The following is a 23,425-nucleotide window of genomic DNA, read 5'->3' as shown; positions in this document are numbered from 1 at the left end:
TTATATTATCTGTAATCTCCCAGTTTTTAAATACTGGCCATGTGCTGCACTTAACCTTTTATATTTGTTTATATATTTATTTGCACTGGGTTTAGTTGCAGTGTGGGATCTAGTTCCTTGACCAGGATTTGAACCCAGGTCGCCTGTGTTGGGAGTGCAGAGTCTTAGCCACTGGACCACCAGAGAAGTCCCATGTGTTCTATATTTTTAATCCCAAAATAAGTCTGTCCTGGTTAGGAATTCTGTCCAGTTGCAATGATAGAGATGAGAACTAATATGCCTGATGGTACAGGCTTGGTTCTCTCTCACCTGAAAGAAATCCAGGGCAGGGCAGGGCAGGGCTGTGGGCAGCTCCACGAGTATCACGTTTGAGTCACTTGGCTTGGCTTTCTGCCTAGTGGCTGCTAGAACACTGGGACTTGAATTCAAGATTAACTAGCTGAAAGTCCCTGGGCACTGCCATTTATCTTTCTATGCTGGTTTCCTCTTTTGTAAGATGGACTAGAACAGTACCTGCCTCACAGGATGGATGTGAGAATCGAATGACATAATACATGAAAAGAGCCTGGAGCACAGTGAGCCCCGTAAATGTTGTATAAGACACAGTAAACCCCATCCTAGATCCTTCTACACAGCAATGACAAAGTAGCCCTTCGAGAGCTGGGCACAGGATAGGTAAGAGCTGAATTGTTCTGTATGTTAAAATGAGAAGAGCTCAATTTCCTATCTTTTTCCCCTCTTAGAGCAGGAAATGACAGGAAGAAAAGGGAGGAGAGAAGCAAGCCAAAAAGCAGAGGGCAGAAGGACATTTACGAAGATCTGATCTTAATTTTTGACACTGATAATCTTTTTTGAAACGTAAGCCCGTCTGTCACCCCAAATCTTTAAAGTCTGCTAGGCACTAAAATATCTATTGTAAGTAATTTTAAAGAAAATATGAGAAGGGGATGAGTTCTATGGATATTGACGTAGGATACAAGTGGACAGCATGTATAGGACTGTATATTCTAATGAATAACTAATCAACAGAAATGAGAAGGATTGGGAGTTTGGGGTTAGCAGATGACAATTAGTATGTATAGGATGGATAAATATCAAGTCCTACTTTGGAGCACAGGAAACTATATTCAATATCTTGTGATAAACAAGATAATGGAAACAAGTGTGAAAAATAATATAAATATGTATAACTAAATCACTTTGCAGTTCAGCAGAACTGGAGCCAGAGGTTAACCTGTAAGAACATGAACTCTACCCTTCCCCAAATCCTTGGATAGATTACTGGACTTTCTTCAAATGTGAAAGAAGAGGTGAGAGTTTGAGTCAATTTTATTAATACCTTGATCTAAAGCAGCAGGATCACCCTAATAGACATTTGATTTGCATAGCTACTACCTACCCTCCTCCAGTCCTCAACCACACTCCCGATGACCCTTCACAGAACTGAAGGGGAATCTTCTCACACTGCCTCTGCATTTATAACACTCTTCTTCAAATCAGGAGGAGCTTGAGTTGACTGTAATTCTAAAGGATGAATGGATGCTGATGGTGTTTCCTAGCAACAGCTGGAAAGAAACCAAGATTAAATGATACAGTGCCATGAGTAGAAGCAAAAGATCCACTGAAACACAGTCAGAAGTAACACAGGCTTAAGGATGGACCGTCAGACCAAAACTGGCAGTTGTACACTGCTCCCATTAGTGTGCTGCACAGATGAAGCAACAGCAAGAGACAAGGCAGGCTAAAGGAGGCCTCATGAGGATGACCCTGCTCACAATGCTCAAAACCCAGGTTTGGCATGACAGCCTTAGCCAGAGAAAACCATTTCATCCATAGAAAACTGAAGGTCATACAAGGCTGTCAGATAAATCCCTTTGATCTAATTACAATGACATTTATTTCTATAAAGCCATATAGTATTAAATAAGACACTAACAATCACATTTCAGAAGAATAAAAACAACTCTCTTCACTACTGTATTAGTAAATTTGACAAGCACTGATTGTTAACCAAGTACCAACTAAAGAATACTAGTATATCCTACCGCGTTTGTCAGACGTATTTTTACTGCCAATACAAGAAATTCAGCTTGAACTTCACTTGAGCAAAAAGAGGACTTGGGGGAAGGAGTAAGTCATGGAATCAAAGAAGACATCCAGGAATCAGGGCAGCGCCGAGGAACCGGAAACCGGAGATTTAACGCACCTGGGACTCTTTCTGCTCTGCTCTGACTTCTTTACTTCCCTGGGCTTTTCTCTGAGGCTACAACATGGCTGGTAAACCGTGGAGCGGTGTAGAGTTTTGTGGTCCCAGGAGGAAAGAGCACTTTCCTTACTAGTTTCACTTAGGAAAAATCCCAGGGTCGGATGTGTTACCCCACACTGGGCTGCGTGTCTTCTGGGCTGTTCACTAGGGTCGGGAAGAAGGTGCGAGCATCGGTCAGGCCTGGGTCACCTGCTCACCCCTGGTGTCGGGACAGGAGGTAGGATACACTGGTTAGCAGAGCTGGGATGGGAAGAAGTCCCACAAAGAAAGGGATGCTATTTTCCAAAAGAGAAAAACCTGGCACTGAGCAGAAAAGAACACATGTCCACCACATTTCTTGAATTGGTGAGGAGAGGGATTTTCATAACCCACTACTATCCTTAGCTTGTCTAAGTTGTCTTGGCAAAAGGCAAATCATTATAGAATCCACAGCTGTCTGGAATGTATTGTGGATTTGGTTTAACCTTGAAAAATTGTAATTAGCCACCGCAGGAAGTGGGATTTTAGTTGTTCATCTCTGAAAATATAAAATCCCATTTTCTCCATAAATAAAAAGATGATAAAGATAACATCTAATGTAATAGTTACATTTTGAACTCTGTTTCCAAATAGAATAGTTACATTTATTAAAGACTTTTTAGTCAGGAAAATAATGCAAAATTGAATTTTTTATTAACATTTAGAGGAATATTACACACAATAATTTTTAAAAATTACTCATTCCTATACAGTGATCAGGCTTCCTGGTCGCTCAGCTGGTAAAGAACCCACCTGGATGCAGGAGACCCTGGCTCAGTTCCTGGGTCAGGAAGTTCCCCTGGAGAAGGGATAGGCTATCCACTCCAGTATTCCTGCCTGGAGAATCCCTCTGGACAGAAGAGCCTGATGGGCTACAGTCCATAGGGTGACAAATATTGATATTTTACTATAAGATTTAGTTGAACTAGTTAATATTTACAATTCTATTTATTTAAAATAAGCAACAGTAAAAAGGCCTAACGTTGATCATGAGTTCAAGAACTATAAATCAATAAATTATTACTAGGTAAACTTTGCTAGGTTCTGCCTCTTTTGCCTGTGGTTATACCAAGATAATTAAGGTCTGAAGATAACAGTGCTAGTGTTTAGCACATGTCAGATGCTTTACTTGGGAACTCTGTAAGGAGGGCTTGATTATCTCTACTACAGATGAGGAAACTGAGGTCCTATAAGTTGTTAGCTACCCAAAGCTGAAGCAGTTGGCTAAAAGTCAACTCTAGAGTCAATTATGTCTCCAGTCTACCAGGCTGCTCCCTGGATTCAGCACTGCTGGAAAAAAGAACAAAACTATGGGATATTTGTTAATAAACTAGGAGCCTAACAATTGAGTGGGCTTCCCAGGTGGCTCTGTGGGTAAAGAATCTGCCTGTAATGCAGGAGACACAGGAGTCAGAGGTTTGACTCCTGGGTCGGGAAGATCCCCTGGAGGAGGGCATGGCAACCCACTCCAATATTCTTGCCTGGAGAGTCCCATGGAGAGGAGCCTGGCGGGCTACAGTCTGTAGGGTCACAAAGCGTCAGACATGACTGAAGCGATTGAGAACACACACACATTAACAACGGTCTCAAACAATTATTGAACCATAAATTGTATAAATGTGTCTCATATTTGGGCAAAGAAGCTAATCTCTTAGATTTCAAAATGTTCTCCCAAAACAAGAGAAGACACATTTGCAGTGTTCAAAATGAAACAGTTGCTAATTCTAAGTGAGTGAAGTGAAAGTTATGTTGGACTTTATGTGAACCCATGGACTCTAGCCCGCCAGGCTCTTCAATCAATGGGATTTCCCAGGCAAGAATACTGGAGTGGGGTTGCCATTTCCTTCTCCTGCAAATTCTAAGACCCTAAGAGAAATCTCAACATCAAACTTGATGTGAGAAACCACCGATCAACAAAAAACGAAGGCAAGAAAGTTGTTATCCAGTCAAAAAACAAGGAACAACCATGTCCCGAAAGACCACAAGAGAAAATGTGAGAATAAGATCTTAGCTCTTCTTCACCAATGGGAAACTAGATAAGGGGGTTTTTAATTTAGGGTGTGAGGACAGTTAGGGAGCTGGGGCAAGCACAGTTACATGACAAATATTAATGGCCATCTCAATTCTCAAACTGGAAAATTCAGGTCAGTTTGTATAGGGGAAGCCGTCTCCAAATGCAACAGCCTTGTTTGAGCTTCACTGGTAAAGCCTACCTAAGAAGGGAAGTCATCTGAGCTCACAGAGAAGTACATGATTCAGAACAAAGAGATGTTTGTCAATAGAGTACATACTTGTGGTTGCCAAGGTGAGGGGGTAGTAGGAGGGAAGGATTCGAAGTTTGGAATAGATGCCAACTAGTATGTATAGGATGGATAAACAACAAGGTTGTACTGAATAGCACAGAGGACTATATTCAGTATCTTGTGATAAACCATAATAGAAAAGAATATGAAAAAGAATATAATATATATGCAAAACTGAATCAGTTTGCCCTACAATAGCACTTGTTTTAAAGTCGCTAAGTCATGAATGATTCTTCTGCGGCCCCATGGACTGTAGCCTTCCAGGATCCTCTGTCCATGGGATTTCCCAGACAAGAATACTAGAGTAGGTTGCCATTTCCTTCTCCAGGGAATCTTCCCAAGCGAGGGATTGAACTCATGTCTCTTGCATCGGCAGGTGGATTCTTTACCACTGAGCCACCTTGGACAAGCCTGTGGTAGAAATTAACACATTGTAAATCAACTATACTTCAATAAATTTAGAAAAAAGAAGAGATGTTTGTTAAAACACCCCTACATTTTTGGACAAAGTTCCAGCAGAGTGGTAGTTTTTCCAGTGGACAAGGCAACTTTTCTCCACTGGGAACATTAATCATGATACAGTAAGAGCTGGTGAGACACCACCAAGCTTGGAGTAGGATTCTCCATGACAGACATCATTAATGCCAACCAGGAGTTATTCCTCCAGCTTTTGTTAACAGAATCTTAGTTTTGCTTACCCTTCATGTCTTTCAACAAGGCTGAGTCCTGGTCCAGCCACTGGGGATGACCACTGATTAATGAAACAAATATGGGCATCTCATGAGCCTTGCCAGGTGACTAGTTTAGACATGGGCATGAGGTGCAATTCTGCTGAAAGTTTCTGGGAAGATTTTCATGCTTTCAAAAAGGGACATAAGACAGGGGCATCCCCCTTTCCTGACTCTAGATATTGTCCTCTGCATGTGATGCCCAGAACTGCAGTAGCTATTTTATGAAAGGAGCCAGACTAAGAGAAAAAATCCCCATATTGAGGATGGCAGAGTGGAGAGATGGGAAAACCCAGAATCCTTGATAATGTTATTGGGCCATTGAACTTAGAAACTACAAACTACTTAAGTTACTTAAATCTTAACTACAGATTCTTTATAGGTTTGTTATTAGTGTATTGAAGGCACTTTTGAATTGGTTTTCTTTCTAAGCCAAAGCTTCTTGAAACTCTACCCAAGCCAGAGGTATCAAAATCCAATTTCAGGACATGATGGTCAGATCAGCTTTCCAGTCTCCTCCACTTGCTGCCCAACTTTGTGTGTGATCTTTTAACATTCAAAAACTTGGCATCCCCATCCTCCTTTACCTCCCCTCTCTTCCTTTCCATCCCCTCAACCCCCCACCAGACCTTTACTTTAAACCTTATCCACCCTCAAGTCACATTGCACTTAACTGCAGGTAATGGAATTTTTAGGAGACTTAACTCAATCTATATTAAGCCCAATTGCAAAAAGGTGGAATAATCATATGGTGCTTGCCCAAGGATGGGGTAGTTTTTAAATGGTAGTAGGGTGAATGTCACTTTCTTTTATGCTGAGGATACAGTATATAACCCATTAGAATTGAGTTTTTAAATCATTTTTTTTAATTGAGACAAAATTCACATAGCACAAAATTCACCTTATAAACCATATTAAAATGTGTAATTCAATAGTTTTTAGTATATTTATAATATAGTGCAACCATTATCACTATCTCATTCTAGAATGCTATCTGATCCCATCATTCCTCCCCCCAAAAACCCCAGGCCTGTTAGTGCGTGTGTGCATGCTAAGTCTCTTCAGTCGTGTCCGACTCTGTGAAACCCTATGGACTGTAGCCCGCCAGGCTCCTCTGCCCATGGGATTTTCCAGGCAAGAATACTGGAGTGGATTGCCATTGCCTTCTCCAGGGCATCTTCCCAACCCGGGGATTGAACCCGTGTCTCTGACGTCTCCTGCATTGGCAGGCGAGTTCTTTACCACTAGTGCCACCTGGGAAGCCCAGGCCTATCAGTGAAAGTGAAAGTCACTCAGTCGTGTCCAGCTCTTTGCAATCCCATAGACTATACTGTCCATGGAATTCTCCAGGCCAGAATGCTGGAGTGGGTAGCTTCTCCAGGGGATTGTTCCAACCCAGGAAGTGAACCAGGTCTCCTACATTGCAGGCGGATTCTTTAACCAGCTGAGCCACAAGGAAAGCCTATTAGTTGTAAACTTACATGTCTTAATAAGACTTTCACTGATTTTGTTTCTTGTAGTTTGTATTACGAAAATAATAGGGTGGATTGTTCTTATTCACTTTTCCAATGCAAAATTATGTTTTACAACTTCCCTGGTGGTCCCATGGTTAAGAATCTGCCTGCCAGTGCAGGGGACGTGAGTTTGATCCCTGGTCTGGAAGAACGCGCATGCTGCGGGGCAGCTGAGCCCGGGCGCCACAGCTGCTGAAGCCCGAGCGCCTACAGCCCATGCTCTGCAACAAGAGAAGCCACTGCAGTGAGAAGCCCGCGCTGCAACTAGAGCAGCTCCCCACCCCCAACACCTCAGCAACTGGAGAGAGCCTGCATACAGGGACGAAGACCAAGACGCCCAAAAATAAGTGAATAAACTGGAGAGAGAAAACTCTTAAAAAAATAGAATCACAATACCACTGTGATTTATGTTTTATTGTTGTTTGTGCTTTTTCAAACCATAGATGCCTCCGAGATTCTGATGGGCAAACCCGTCTCTGCAGGCATCCTCTCTCGGCAATCAGGAATATGCTGCTAGAGGATACCTGTAGGATGTGCGTATTTTGTGTGCACGGGTCTTATATGACCAACTGCTTCTTCCATGAGTGAGTTCTTTTCTCCACCTAGCTCAAGTTAGAGTTAACGGTTCTAGTAATTTAGATGAAACTCTTAACATTACAAATTTACTGATCCTACCTGCAAAAAACTGCTTTTCATAAATGAAACAGTTTTTAATGATAACTTAATATTTAAATTTCAAATTAGGACACAGACTTTTTCTGTCCCATACTTTTCCATCCTCTTCCTATTGCTTTGAAAGGAGTATCATTTCTAATGAGGTGCTTGAAACTGGAGCCTATTATACAGAGGCAAAGTAAGTCAGAAAGAAAAACACCAATACAGTATATTAACGCATATATATGGAATTTAGAAAGATGGTAACAATGACCCTATATGCGAGGCAGTGAAAGAGACACAGATGTAAAGAACACACTTTTGGACTCTGTGGGAGAAGGCGAGGGTAGGATGATCTGAGAGAATAGCATTGAAATATGTGTATGATCACATATACTGGGATGACCCTGAGGGATGGGATGGGGAGGGAGGTGGGAGAGGGGTTCAGGATGGGGAACACATGTATACCCATGGCTGATTCATGTGAATATATGGTAAAAACCACCACAATATTATAAAGTAATTAGCCTCCAATTTAAATAAATTTTTAAAAATCATCAAAAAAAGAAAAAAAGGAGTATCATAAATTCCTTAAAATGTGGGGATTGATGCTTAACCTTATTTAGTTACATAAAAATGATGTCTATTTTTTTTTTTACCAATTTTATTGTGGCCCAGTTCTATTGTTTTCCTCTATTTCTTTCCAATGATCGTTGAGGAAGGCTTTCTTATCTCTCCTTGCTATTCTTTGGAACTCTGCATTCAAATGGGTATATCTTCCTTTTCTCCTTTGCTTTTCACTTCCCTTCTTTTCACTGCTATTTGTAAGGCCTCCTCAGACAGCCATTTTGCTTTTTTGCATTTCTTTTTCTTGGGGGTGGTCTTGATCCCTGTCTCCTGTACAGTGTCACGAACCTCCATTCAGAGTTCATCAGGTACTCTGTCTATCAGATCTAGTCTCTTAAATCTGAGAGAAACCTGTATGCAGGTCAGGAAGCAACAGTTAGAACTGGACATCGAACAACAGACTGGTTCCAAATAGGAAAAGGAGTACATCAAGGCTGTATATTGTCACCCTGCTTATTTAACTTCTATGCAGAGTACATCATGAGAAATGCTGGGCTGGAGGAAGCACAAGCTGGAATCAAGATTGCCTGGAGAAATATCAATAACCTCAGATATGCAGATGACACCACCCTTATGGCAGAAAGTGAAGAAGAACTAAAGAGCCTCTTGATGAAAGTGAAAGAGGAGAGTGAAAAAGTTGGCTTAAGGCTCAACATTCAGAAAACAAAGATCATGGCATCTGGTCCCATCACTTCATGGCAAATATACGGGGAAACAGTGGAAACAAGTGGCTGACTTTATTTTTCTGGGCTCCAAAATCACTGCAGATGGTGACTGCAGCCATGAAATTAAAAGATGCTTACTCCATGGAAGGAAAGTTATGACCAACCTAGACAGCATATTAAAAAGCAGAGACATTACTTTGCCAACAAAGGTCCGTCTAGTCAAGGCTATGGTTTTTCCAGTAGTCATGTATGGCTGTGAGAGTTGGACTAAAACAAAAGCTGAGCACCGAAGAATTGATGGTTTTGAACTGTGGTGTTGGAGGAGACTCTTGAGAGTCCCTTGGACTGCAAGGAGATCCAAACAGTCCATCCTAAAGGAGATCAGTCCTTTAGGGTGTTCATTGGAAGGACTGATGTTGAAGCTGAAACTCCAATACTTTGGCCACCTGATGTGAAGAGCTGACTGATGTGAAAAGACCCCGATGCTGGGAAAGATTGAGGGCAGGAGGAGAAGGGGACAACACAGGATGAGATGGTTGGATGGCATCACCGACTCAATGGACATGGGTTTGGGTGGACTCTGGGAGTTGGTGATGGACAGGGAGGCCTGGCGTGCTGCGGTTCATAGGGTTGCCGAGTCGGACATGACTGAGCGACTTAACTGAACTGAACTGATTGTGGCCCAAAGTTCCAGTTCAGGCTACATGCAGTCAGATCTGCAGAGCTTTCTAACTGGAATCATCCAATAGAGTCATAACATACACGAACTGTAAAGACCTGGATATATCCTCAAATGCACATGCAGATGCCTTATGGAATGTGGGCATCCACTTTAACACAAACTTTAAGTTTTTAAAATAGAGGGTTTTTTTTTAGTGTCTAGTAATAAATCCAAAAAAACACCACAGGCCATCAAATACCCATATTTATAAATCAAAAATTCATAATCAGAGCTATACCTAATAAGAAAGATGATATAGACTAGTAACAAACATTATTACAGAGGAGAAGTGATAAAGTCATAAGAATGTTATATCCACGAGGACATTCAGTTCAGGCAAAGAAATCAGTGTATGCTCAGAAAACAAACTAACAAAACCAGTGAAATTCACTGGTTTCACTAAAAAGTCTAAGTGAATTCCACCTTCAGGCACAGTTGGAGTTGGGAGTTAAACACTCTTAATAAGCCTGTCCTTCTCTTGGCTCCAGTTTCCCTTTCACTGCTCACTTTCAGGCTCCCTTCCCTGGTGCAGGGGCTCCCAGCCACACCCGGGATCTATCCTCCAAGCTCAAGTCTTACGTGCGTGTGTGTGCGTGTGTGCATGTGTGTGTGTGCGTGTGTGTGTGTCCAGTCATATTCAACTCTGCAATCCCATGGACTGTAGCCTTTCAGGCTCCTCTATCCATGGAGTTTTCCAGGCAAGAATTCTGGCGTGGGTTGCCATTTCCTTCGCCAGGGGATCTTCCCGACCCAGAGATCCAACCTGCGTCTCTTGCATCTCCTGCACTGGCAGGCGGGTTCTTTACCAGCTGAGCCCACCAGGGAAGCCTTATAGAATGAGGAATTCTATTTTCCAGTGTTTCCAACTAAAGCCTACTAATTGAGTTTCACTGGTCTGTCTTCAGTCACCTATTCATTCCTGAACCAGTGACTAAGGCCAGTGAAACACAATACTCTGAGAATATTTAGAGAGTGGTTACAAACCCACTGACCCATATGGACTACAAGCAGGGGTATGATAGTCCTCAAGGTAAGTCAGGATTCTATGACAAGAAAGGAAAAGGGATGCTGGGCATCCCCAGCAACAGATGTCCAGACATATGCTTCCCAGGAACTGGATTAACTCCCTGACACGTCCTGGTGGATAACCCAGAACTAACGTGCGGCACAGCTCCAGGGGACACCACTCACACTGTATTCATGTAGGTGAAAAGTGCAACACAGTAGCTATTGTGCCCAACCTTTGCTTTGGACGGGAGGGCTGAATCAACACCGGAGATGAACCTGGGAGACAATTTTTGTAAGGCCAGTTCTGTCCCAAAGAATCTGTTAGACAGTCTACCACGACATCTCTACTTCGGTAATCCCATTCTTTCCCTGAGTCTTAAGACAGACATTACCCTTCTGGAGCCGGCGCTAACAAATGCCCTGATTACAGGGCACTTATGAGGCAACTGCATTTCATACTCGTGGGCACTTGGGACCAGCTGATGGATCATTTTGTATTTGAGAAGAATGTTGTAAATAGTTTTCTTCTGTAGGAGCGTGATTTAAAACAGGGATGCAGGCCTGGAGGTCTCTGCAAACCCTTGATATAATCACTTATCTTTTTGGAAACACAGCACAACATCCTGGCAATTAGTGTACTTTTTTCCTTCTTCTATAAAAACTGCTCAATGAAACATTTTCAGTTCTCTATTTATAACTAGTTGCATGCTTTAATGCTATCTCCCACAGATCCTTTTACTTTCTAAAATTTCAGAATTTAATTGTTTAATTTCAGTCATCACATCTCTATCAAAAATATGAAATCTGATCAACACTATTTTACTTTAGGTGTTCGGTCAGTGCTGAATACACAGATTATTTCCTGGAATAATTTTGTTCATCTTGTTTTTCAGAAAGGAACGATAACTACTACGAAGAAAATAAAACAAGCAAATTTATATAAATAGAATTCTTAAATAAGAGGAAGTTTCAAGAGAGTTCCTTTAGATTAGACAGACAGGAGCATCTTGCTGTGGAAGTTATACTGGTTAAGTGAGACATCAGTGATACAAAAGAGGGTAGAACGCAAAGATGTTACTGTTCCAGCCCGAAGGAAGAGTAAGTGCAAAGGCCCCAACTCAAGAATGAATCCTGTTCTGAAAGGAGGCTGGTGTGACTAGCATATGGTGTGTTACAGAGGGAAAAACAAGAAAGATAAGGTCTGAGAAACAGGGGCTCACCAGGAATACAAGACATTGCTCCCACAGACATTGGTTCATTGCTTCTTTTGGTGAAGTTGCCTGTATTTCTTGAGCACAAGCACTCTTCTGTGTATGACAAAGCAGAAGGCATTCTAAGCCCATGAATGTTAGTGCTGGCCAAGGTATGACAGGATCCATACTCAGAATAACTGTCTATTTCCATGGGAACAGATCACAGCTCCATCTACAATGGCAGCGGTCCAATGAAATGAACTTGTCACCAGGTGGCTGCTGGACTTTATGCTGGGTTCCCTCAGAGACTGGCACTAAGTCAAGGATTTGTGCTCAGGAGGTGATCCTGGTAAGTACTTAGCTGCTTTGCTCTAATCTTAAATTCTAGGTCCTATCCTCAAGGTTCATTGGTAAAATCCTTCCTAAAACCTTTACACCAATTGTCAACATTGCTTTTTTCAGGACTCTGAACATATAGCCAGTGATCATTTTAGAGCCTGGCTCAGGTCATGTTTTCTTCAAGTCAAAGTATATGGTAAAAGGCATTGCTTGGAACTTCCCTGGTGGTCCACTGGCTAAGACTCTGCACTCCTAATGCAGGGGGGGCCCGAGTTCGAGCCCTGGTCAGGGAACTAGATCCTACATGCCACAACTAAAGATCCTGCATGCTGCAGCTAAGACCCAGCACAGCCAAATATATATAAAGGCATTGCTGTATGGCAGAAACCAACACAACATTTTAAAACAATTATCCTACAACTAAAAAATAATAATATAAAAAAAAGGCATTGCTTGAAGTCTTGTCTGCTGGGATTTGCCCTCTACGATCCTTCAAGATCACTGTGAATAGGGGCTGCAGTATACAGCAGTATACTTCCACCTGGTAATACATATTGTTCAACAATATCTATAAGCCAGGCTTGACTTTTTCCATTCTCAATTAATTGGCCAACAACTCTCCACCGGGGCAAAGGGACAGGCTGATAGGGGCACTGAGTGGGAATAGGGTACTTAAAGGCACAGACTGGGGAGAAATCTGCTTACACAAAGTTAGAGTGCCTTCATGGTCTGCTCTGATCCCATCTGCTATGGGAATGCTACTGGAAATAGCCAACTTTTTGAGTAGGTGAATTACACAGCACCTGGGGTCACAGGCTCTCCACCATACCAGTAGCAAACGGGAGCCGTATCACAAAAGGAAGAGTCATTTTTCTGAAGCGGATGTGCCCTTGTTCCAAAATCCTGTGGGCTTCCATTGTGACTCTCCTAGAGGCTTGTTTCTGACTTTAGTAAGGCATTTCAATCTCTCAGATACTTTGAGAGGGCTGAGCAGCAGAGCTGCTTGGTCTACAGCCTGGGTGGGCCACTGAGAGAGGCTGCTTTTGCACTGCCAACTTTTCAGGTCACTTGGGAAATAAATACGTGCAAAACATCTGTATGCTATATGTTATCTCTAGAATCCAGAGCCCTTCTTAATTGTAGAACAGGCAAGGTGCAGCAGCTTGCCCTTTAACACTGAAGAGGGCTATCTCAACATGCACTAGACCACTGAATCCCTGAGAAAATCACTAAGGAATCAAGTCCCTCCATTTGTATAATATTCAGGTTCCATCCCTGGCATATGTTGTGTCTTATCAGGGCATTTGGGTATCCGATATTTCATGCTCTGCAGCAACACAGTGGGCACAGTTTGATGAGGCATTAAATGTCCTCATGTTGCAACTGGCTGGAACTGATATCCATTCTGTCCCTGCCAGGTAAAAGCAAACAACTGCTGATGGATTCTACCAACCAAAATGGGTAAAAATACAGTAGTTAGACCAACAGTTACATATCAAATGCCAGAGGCTGTACTAAGTTGCTCCAATGAAGAGACCATTGGATAGTATCTACAATTCAAATCACCTCAAGGTTAAGTGTGACCATTATAGACTGCTGTCACCCTCCAAGGCCTTTCTCACTGGTCATGGAAGTACACTGTATATTTGGGGACAACAGGTATGTCCACATTTGTACCTTTCTTCCCACCAATGGTTGCATTTAACTGTCATTACCCCAAAGACATACTGCTTTTTCACTTATTATTTTGGTAAGGATGGAATGCTCCAGTGTCCTTCCCTTGGCCTTTTGCCACAAGTATATTTACTCTTTAAGGCAGGGATCCAATGCTGGGCTTCTGCAAAGGGTGTCCAACCATCTATACTTAGGAACTGAAGAAATAAAGCATGGGGTAGAAGAAAGAGAAGAGGAGTTCAGCCTTCCCCATGGGCTTATAGTGAAATGGGGTCCCATGTGCCACTCATAGCCTATATTTTTATCAGTGGGCCTTGGTGTTCTCAATCTTCCCAAAGTTGGTGCTAATTTGGAACAAGTGTCCACTGAAACACTGATATTTCTTTTTTCTAAGTACACATATCTATTAATATAGAACAGCCCTTGAGGGTTTAGCCCTGTGAATTAACTCAGCTGTGAAATCGAGAGAGAAGCTGTGATCTAGCTTGATTCAGGTATCTATTATCCAGACCTATAAAGTTGGCTTCAAGAAAAACCAGATTAAGAACTAAGGTAGCTGCCTATTGCTTTCATTCCTAGAAGCCCTGAACTAACAATCAACAGAGATCACTGCAGATCAGACCATTTCCTAGTTACCATCTCTGTCCACCTTCCCCCTCCTTATGAGAACCACACCCATTTTCCTTCTAACAGGTGAACCTCCAGCAAGAACAGCCAGGACAGAACTTCTAATTTTTCACAAGTTCCCTTTTCAGTCTATTCCCAACTGCACTAGAAAGCCATGCTTTAGGCACTGACAGAAACGTCAGTTTAGTGGTACACAGAGCATACAGAGTCTCAGTCTAGCACAGGCTAGCTTTTAGCGCTTGGTGCTGCTCTACTTTGGTCAACAAACTGCAGACAGCTGCCCCCAATAACATGCTGACTATCATATCTCCTGAGAGCACCACATTCAACCTGATCCAGCTAAGTAGGGAATACTCAGCAGCGAAGCTATGGGAAAACCTTAATTTCTTATAATTGAGAAAGTTTCAGAACTCCGTTTCTTCACAACTAGCTTGGTGTGTTTTTCCCTTCAGCTCAGTATTCCAGAACCTTGGCTGCAAAGAAAGGTGAGCCTTTAACAAACACTGATGCCTATATCCCACCCTCAGAGGTGCTGGTTTAATAGCTTGGGCCAATAGAGCTTTACAAACGCTTCAGGTGTCTCTAATTTGCAGCCAAAAGATATTCTAATTCCTTCCAGCTACCTCTGTACCAAAAGTCAGGACCCCACTCTATCCCTTAATTTTCACATAAGAAACCTGAGGAATTGGCCAAGTCAGGTAATTGCCCTGAGTTTCACTCAGCACCTTGAGTGGAGATTTGGGGATTAAAGTTCATTCTCTCCCTTAAGTTATCCAGTGTCCTTGAAAGCAACCACCTGACTCCATAACCTTTTTCCATCACTAAATTGTTCCATCTCTGTTCTGCTAAACTATTCTATGGTAGCTGCTAACTGGTATCCAAGGGCGTTATCCTTCAGGGGCTTATGGATCCTGGTGACTAAGGACAAGAGCTTAATAAGCTGATCACTGCAGCTGCTAGCTTCCCATCCAGAATATGAAGAGAGATGGTGGTGCCTTTCATCTTACCCAACATCAGTGTGGATGGTGACTGCAGCCATGAAATTAAAAGACACTTGCTCCCTGGAAGAAAAACTATGACAAACCTAGATAGGATATTAAAAAGCAGAGACATCACTTTGCCCACAAGGTCCATACAGTCAAAGCTATGGTTTTTCCAGAAGTCATGTACGGATGTGACAGCTGGACCATAAAGAAGGCTAAGCACAGAAGAACTGATACTTATGAATTCTGGTGTTGGACTTCTCTACTCCCTTGGACTGCAAGGAAATTAAGCCAGTCAATCCTAAAGGAAATCAACCCTGAATATTCACTGGAAAGACTGATGCTGAAGTTGAAGCTCCAATACTTTAGCCACCTGATGTGAAGTGCTGATTCATTAGAAAAGACTCTAATGCTGGAAAAGATTAAAGGTAGGAGGAGAAGGGGACGACAGAGAATGAGATGGTTGGATGGCATCACCAAGTCAACTGACATAAGTTTGAGCAAACTCTGGAAGACGATGAAGGACAGGGGAGCCTGGTGTGCTGTAGTCCATGTGGTTGCAAAGAGTCGGACACAACTGAGCAACTGAATGACAACATAACCAGTTCAAAAGATTCCTTATTTCCCTCAAGATCTTTTGCCTACAATCCATTCTTTGGAACCAATCTGGATATTAGTTAAAGCTCTTTTATTTGCAAGCAAGAAAAGAAAAATGTCAGTGACCTTACTTGGCTTAAGGAAATAAAAATATATTGGAATGGATCCTGGGGTAGTTTACAGATTCAAATAAACTACAAAAGAACCAAAACTCAGGAAATAGGAAACCTCTTATAACCTTCTTACAGGCCACCATAAAAGTCAACCAACTTTGATGTCTCTTAGTCTCTCCATTCAAGTTTCAAATTCCCATGAGAAGATCTGTTTGGCTCAACTCAGTGTTAGGTCTCCCCTGTCAATCAGTTATGGCAGCAAGGCAGGGCCACAAAGCACAGACAAAGCCACACAGGAGACGGAGGAGTGTACACCACACAGCTGCCCCAACAGAAGGCTACTTCAATTACCCATGTTTGTAAGCTTCTATTTTGCAGCTGATAAATAACAAAGTTAAGGGCAAAAAAGCACAAAAGACACTGCTTAATCAAATAACTTTAATCAAGTTAACAGTAAGCACTACAATTATAGGAAAAGCCCCATATTTTACAGGTAAATTGCTTTTCGTTGTCTTTACTTGTAAGGTGTCGAAGGTGGGACCCACTCCTGAATCTTCTTTCTAGTGGTGGAATAAGGTACGTACTGTTGTGGAGTGCCACTCAAATTGAATTTATGGTTTGTCCAAATGAATTTACGAGCAGTAGGTGGTTTTACTGTTGGAGGATCATCAGTCATACAGTGAAGCCAACGATGCCTTAAAGAGAGAGAGAGAGAAAAAAAAAAAAGACAGTTATGAAGAGGCCGCCTAGTGTAGGAGGAGGAGAGCTAAGAGAGCAGTTCTCGAGTTATTATGTTGCTTGAGCTCAAATCTCAGCTCTGTCACTAAGTAGCTGAACCTTCCTATGCCTTGGTTGTTTCATCTGAACATTCTTACTAAGAAAAGTATAAGGATTAAATCAGATAATACCTAGAAAAACTCCTGTGCATGGTAGGTATTCAACAAATGTTAGCTACTGCTTTTATGATTATTATATGTCATCAAACCTAGGACTCCATCAATTTTAAGATACACCATTATTTTATGTATCACTAAGAAAGAAAAGAAGATGCTGCTAATTAAATTGTGGCACTATTGAGTATAACATGTATCTTAATTTCAGATATAAAAATGTAGTTTAGAACTGATGACGTACAGCATTATTCTATTAGATGCTAGAGGCTGCCTCCGCAGTTTCAGTATGCTCAGGATACTCTGGTTCATTGAAGCTCTAGTTTGAAACCCTTCAGGCTCCTGTTGAAGAAGAGGGTCTCTGCATGCATCTTAAGTCAAAGCTTAAGTCTGAGCACTAGAGGACATACAGTTTGTTATAATAAAATTGTTCAACTACAGCCCAAAGTTCAGGAGTGTTTCAGCTTCAAGTGTTTGTAAAAAGTTACTTGGGGGGAGGTGTCAGAAATCTGGCCTAAAGAAGGAAGCCGGGCATTTCCTTGGAGTACAGAAAACTCTCTAATACAGAAAAGAAAGAAACTAAGTCCAAGGGACAAACAGTAGAACTGAGCAGAAAACCAAGCTGAATTTATATGGGAAAGGAAGGAGAGAGAGAATTCATAACAAGACCCCGAGCTCATAAGACAAAGATGACTCTATAAGAAAAGGGAATGAGGTAACAGGCACAGAACTGCAACTCCTAGGGAAAAAAAGGGCTGGGGTGGGGTGAGGGGGGATTATCCAGCTAGAAAGGAAAGGGCAAGTCAAGGAAGTTTCATTAAATAACTAAGACTAAAGCTAATGAGAAAAATGCATGATGCTATGTAAGTTTAAGAATATTTGCTAACAGTAATTGATAGATACAGCTAGGTAATTGTCTAAGATCAATAAAATATTATTACAGTTGCTATATTTGTGTCTAAAGATAATTATATCATGACCAGCTAACAAAATGAAGAATGAGGAAGTCTGAACCCACCGGGCTGCTTTCTCTCTTACATCCGCCAAAGGAAAATGGGGATTAGTGAAAGTAACCTGGACCAATAAACCATGACTATTATGAGACACCGGTGGTGAGACAGGCTCCACTAGCCACCTGAAGGAGGGATTAGCTGTGAAAACCAAAGCTCTTACTTACCAAGGGGTTTTATGTAAGTTAAGGCACAGCAGAAATATTTAACTTTTGCCTTCTGCATCAGCCTAACTACAAAAGTGTTCAAAAAAAACGTTAGTTGCTCCGTCATGTCTGACTTTTTGCAACCCCATGGACTGTAGCCTGCCAGGCTTCTCTGTCCATGGAATTCTCCAGGGGAATCTTCCCAACCCAGGGACTGAAACCAGATCTGCTGAACCGCAGGCAGATTCTTTACTGTCTGAGCCATTTTTATTCAAATAATTGTCATCAAGACTCCTGAAAGTTAATATGATGTTTAAAGAAGCAGAGTCCAAAGCTTTTATATGCCTATTCAGTAACTTAACTGAGAGCTCAGAGAGAGACAGAAAATGCTAAAATGAGACAGAAACTAAAAGAGGAGGGAATTCTCTGGTGGTCCAATGGTTAGGACTCAGCAGTTTCACTGCCAAGGGCCCAGGTTCAATCCCTGGTCAGGGAACTAAGATACCACAGACTGCACTGTGAGGCCAAAAAAAGGAAAGAAAACTAAAAGAAACTTTTACCGCCAACAGATAAAATCTGAAAATGTTCATCTAGTAAGACTATTGACTGGAGTCAGGGAATGAGTAAACAATAATTTATTCTCATTATGTTAGAATAAGAAGCTACAAGAAATAAGAAAATGTTTATAATCTGCTAGCCTAATATACAGAGAAGGCAATGGCACCCCACTCCAGTACTCCTGCCTGGAAAATCACATGGACGGAGGAGCCTGGTGGGCTGCAGTCCATGGGGTCTCGAAGAATCGGATACCACTGAGCGACTTCCCTTTCAATTTTCACTTTCATGCATTGGAGAAGGAAATGGCAACCCACTCCAGTGTCCTTGCCTGGAGAAACCCAGGGACGGAGGAGCCTGGTGGGCTGCCGTCTATGGGGTCGCACAGAGTTGGACACAACTGAAGTGATTTAGCAGCAGCCTAATATAACCCTTCTGTTATAACTATATTATTAAATAAAGCCTAAAGAAACGATATCTTTTAGATTTTCACACCGAAGAGTTTATGCAAACAGGTTTTCATTTGGGTCATTTTTATTCCAATTAATTAAAGGCACCAATGGACTAAGAGTACTGCCTAAAAAACTGTGTTGAGCTGGCATCAGACCCACTTCAATTTTATATCCCTGTTATTACCTTACAGGACAAAATATAAACTTAAATTTGATAAAGTCAGGAAGACTATAAATAAGGAGACTGGCAGAAAGGCAAAAAGTTATAAATACAAAAGAGATAAGTATTTGTAATGAAAACAGATTACACTTTGAGAAAAACTTAGTACTCAAATATATTCAAGTATGTAAAAATTAATAACAAAGATACTAAACCATAATTACAACACAACTCAAATGGAAATAAATCCCACAGGTGGTTGATCCAATTTTCAGTTGTTAATGAGGAAAACAGAAAGACTGGAACACAAAGAGAAGTGTAGAAAGGAACAGGAAAAGACGACCTGCTCTTTCTTTGAAAACATACTACTTCACTTAAGTCTGAGCCACTGTAAGTACAAGATGGGGGGATTTATTTCTGAAGAAAGAATAAAACAGCCTAATAGGAAATTTAAGAAATAAAAATATACACCATATAAAACAGATTGTAAGATGGCAAACAATCTTTAAGATGGATATTAACAACAAAGATAAAAAGTTTAATTTTCCTTTTCAGAAATAAAACATTAACAAGTAACAGCAACAAAAATATAGGCAGTTTTGAATCTTTTCCTTGGATAATAAACATTATTAACTTTGGGAATCAAGGCTGGAGTCTGTGTTCATGTTTCAGATATTTTTACCTAACATCACTTAGCCTAGAAACAACAAAGATTTTTCAACTTTTCAAAAAAACAGACTTAAGAAAAACCACACAAACCCCTCTAGATTGTTTTTTGAGGTAAAAATATTCATTATACTAAAACTATTATTACTCCATCTCACTTTAGTTTATGAAACATTCTCATGCATATCACTCCATCACTTAAATTAATGCTAAGTATTCTGTATTTTTAAATTGAGGAAACAGAGTTGAAACCACCTTCCCAAGGCACCACAGCATGTATGTCACCCAGCTGAGGCCTGAACAGTTTCCCAGCAGCTGAAAAAAACATCTTGTTCAGAGCTTAAATACAAGCAACAGATGAAAACTGGCCGGGATGATGATCGCACTTAAGTATCTCTCAAAATCCTGAGATCCGTCCAACCACAGGATAAGATTGATATATTTAACAAAATAAAAACCAAAGACAATTCATTACAAGGTAGCCAACTCAAACTTCTTTAGCTCAGTAATTACTGTTTTTACTTAAACGCAATCTGAATCAAAATCTCAATAGGGTTTGACAATTATAATTCTAAGGATCAGCTGCAAGCCTATCTTAAGAACACTTTGAAAACACAACAATCAGGAAGGCTGGCAATACCAGACTTTAAAGTCACAGATATTAAAACAATATAAAAATTGGTACAAAAACTTTGTACTAAGAATTTGGTACAAAAGTACAAAAATAGAACAAAATCCCCTAGACTTAAGGATATATAAGGTAAGGCTGGCATATCAAATTATTGGGGAAAGTAAATTTTTCTCAATAAATTATGCTATGACAATTAATTTTGTTGAGAAAAAAGTGCAAGAATATTTATATTCATAAGATGCACTGATACTAACAGAATATGAAGGCCCATTTCTGAGCTTAACATCAAAGTCCAAAAGCCATAAAGAAAAAAAACGGTAATTTTATTACATAAAAATTGAAGTATGTTTATGTCTGAAAACTCTGAAAAATAAAAGAAACGGGGAAATATACAGAAAAGTAGTTCATCTATCGCTACAAAACAGAAAAAGTTAAACATCCAATAGCAAAACAGATAAATGATGTTAAAAGATGAGTCATAAAAAGAAAAAAGATAAACAGCAAAAAAGTTTAACCAAGGGAATAAAAATTAAAACAAGATACAACTTTTTACTTTCTTAGCTGGTAAAGATTTAAAAATAAAATAATATCTAGTATTGGTGAAGTTATAGAGAAATCAAACTCACATACTGTGAATGTATTTACCCCGAGAATATCAATTGAGGGAAATTTGGCAATAGGTACCAAACACTTACAAAGCATGCACACTTCTGGACTCAGCAATTTTACTTGTAGGAGTGTGCCATAGAAAATAGGTTGTGTGGATAAACGCTTACATACAAGGATATTGACCAAAGTTTTACTTATAAAAGTAAAAACACAGAAAGAACAAAACCAAGAATAATATAGGGACTACTTTAACTCAGGGCATACCCACATGACAGAGGATTAATGCCTTAGTAAATATTATGTTAACAGAGAATATTTTATGACTTGAGAAAATGCTCACCAAATGTGAAGCCTAAAAAGCAGGTTATTTACTTAATTTATTGAACGATACTAGATAGCATTTGTAAGTGTAAGTCATGGCACTGTTTTAAACAATTTATAAATATTAACTCATTTAATTCTTAAAACAATTCTATGAGACAGATGTTATTAACCCAATTTAATAAATCAGGAAACCAGAGCACCAAGAGTTTCAAAATAACTTGCCCGTGACGGTGAAGCCAGGATTCAAACACAGGCTACCACTTTAAAAAAATCCACTTACATTAAAAAACAAAAACAAAGGATATATACACATAGGAAAAGGGGAAATGAGAAGAATATATATCAAAATATCAACAGTAGTTTGTCTCTGTGTGGTAGGATAATAGGTTACTTTTATTTGCTTGGTTATTTTCTGAATTTTCTGTAACAGACATGTACTACTTTGTAAGACAAAAGAAAGCTATTAAAAATTAAAATCCTAATTCAAAACAACTAGAGATTCAAAACAACTAGAAGGGTTTCAAATCCTCCTTGAAGTCATCTGTCATTTATTTGAGACTAAAAGTATGTTCTTATAGGGCTTCCCTGGCTCAGAGGTTAAAGCGTCTGCTTGCAATGTGGGAGACCTGGGTTCGATCCCTGGGTTGGGAAGATCCCCTGGAGAAGGAAATGGCAACCCACTCCAGTATTCTTGCCTGGTAGGCTACAGACCACAGGGTCACAAAGAGTTGGACACGACTAAGCGACTTCACTTTCACTTTTCGTAAGTAGGTTCTTCTACTTCTAACCCCATTTCATCCCACTTTAGGCCATCACTTAAAAAAAAAATCACTCTCTTTAACGTACTGAATGTTTTAGTAGCAGATAGACTGATTCTCTTAGTCTACCTTAATGGAAATTTTTCCTATGTCACTTCCACAGCACAATGTCTTTCACTGTAGTTACACAGAAAAGGTTCAAACTGTTTTTCTAATTTAGAAACCTCAGAAATTTCTACATATGACTATGTGTGGCACATTTTATACTTTGATAACCTGTGAACATCAAATAGATTCTGTCTGGAAATTGCAGAGTAGTTCTTTGTTCACCAAACTACCCAGTTTATTTCCACAATCAGGTATGAAATTTTCCAACAACACATCTTTGTGAAATGTTACACTGAATAGTGAATAAAATGTTATTTATTATAAAGCAATATTCTGTAACACCTAAATATCTACGTAAACATGCAGTTTAGTTTCTTAAAACATAGCCACTTAATACTCATTTTCTGAAACAGAAAATAAACATTAGGAAGGAACTACTTTGAAAATAACCTGCAACCCACTGTACTGAGTAACACTAATTTCAATTCAGAGTATTTTATACAACACTTACTATCTGAAGAAGGACAGACTGAGCAGGTATATCAAGAGGAAGACAATATTCTCTGGCATTGAGAGATGGCAATTTATTTACAAAATAATATTGTAAAAGACTAAGATACGATTCAGTGGGACAAGATATTAAAAAGGACAGGCTGAAGTTAGAGTAGAACTCAGAGGTAAATATATTACAGCTTCAAATCCATACAAAAGCTATTTTAAAAAAGTGCAGATATACCATTTTTGGATCAGCTAGCAGAAGCAGATAAAATTACTGTATCCAAACAGCAAAATAATAGTTGTTTCAAGTAAAATAGTATGTCCACATTCATCTAACAAAAGTTTACTGAGCAACTACTATGTGTGAGACACTGATTTAGGCATTAGCAACACAACAGTGAACAAGATTCTTACCAAGAAGCACGGCAGCTGGAGAATCGAGCCGTGAGAGAAGGATGGGGCTCTTTCAGCTAGAGCAGTCACTGGAACAGACACGTGAGCGACCTGCGGGCATGAGCCAGGCAATCTGGGGAAACATCTAGTGCAAAGTAAGTGAGGTAGGAGTGTGCAAAGTAAGTGAGGTAGGAG

At 40.3% G+C, this 23,425-nt stretch overlaps 1 protein-coding gene across 1 annotated transcript in view; it reads right to left on the bottom strand.

The window, feature by feature from the left end:
• Positions 1–16,450: 16,450 nt before the first annotated feature.
• Positions 16,451–23,425, bottom strand: part of NDUFA12 (NADH:ubiquinone oxidoreductase subunit A12) — a 27,489-nt gene continuing 20,514 nt past the window's right edge. Inside the window, exon 4 of the mRNA XM_040234392.1 lies at positions 16,451–16,725. Coding sequence (XP_040090326.1) covers positions 16,545–16,725 — 181 coding nt within the window. The 3' untranslated portion in view covers positions 16,451–16,544. The remainder of the gene's footprint in view (positions 16,726–23,425) is intronic.

The sequence above is a fragment of the Oryx dammah genome, unplaced genomic scaffold (assembly GCF_014754425.2).
Source record: "Oryx dammah isolate SB20612 unplaced genomic scaffold, SCBI_Odam_1.1 HiC_scaffold_29, whole genome shotgun sequence".
In the NCBI taxonomy this organism is placed as follows: Eukaryota; Metazoa; Chordata; class Mammalia; order Artiodactyla; family Bovidae; genus Oryx; species Oryx dammah.
This window is presented reverse-complemented; position numbering and strand designations above follow the sequence as displayed.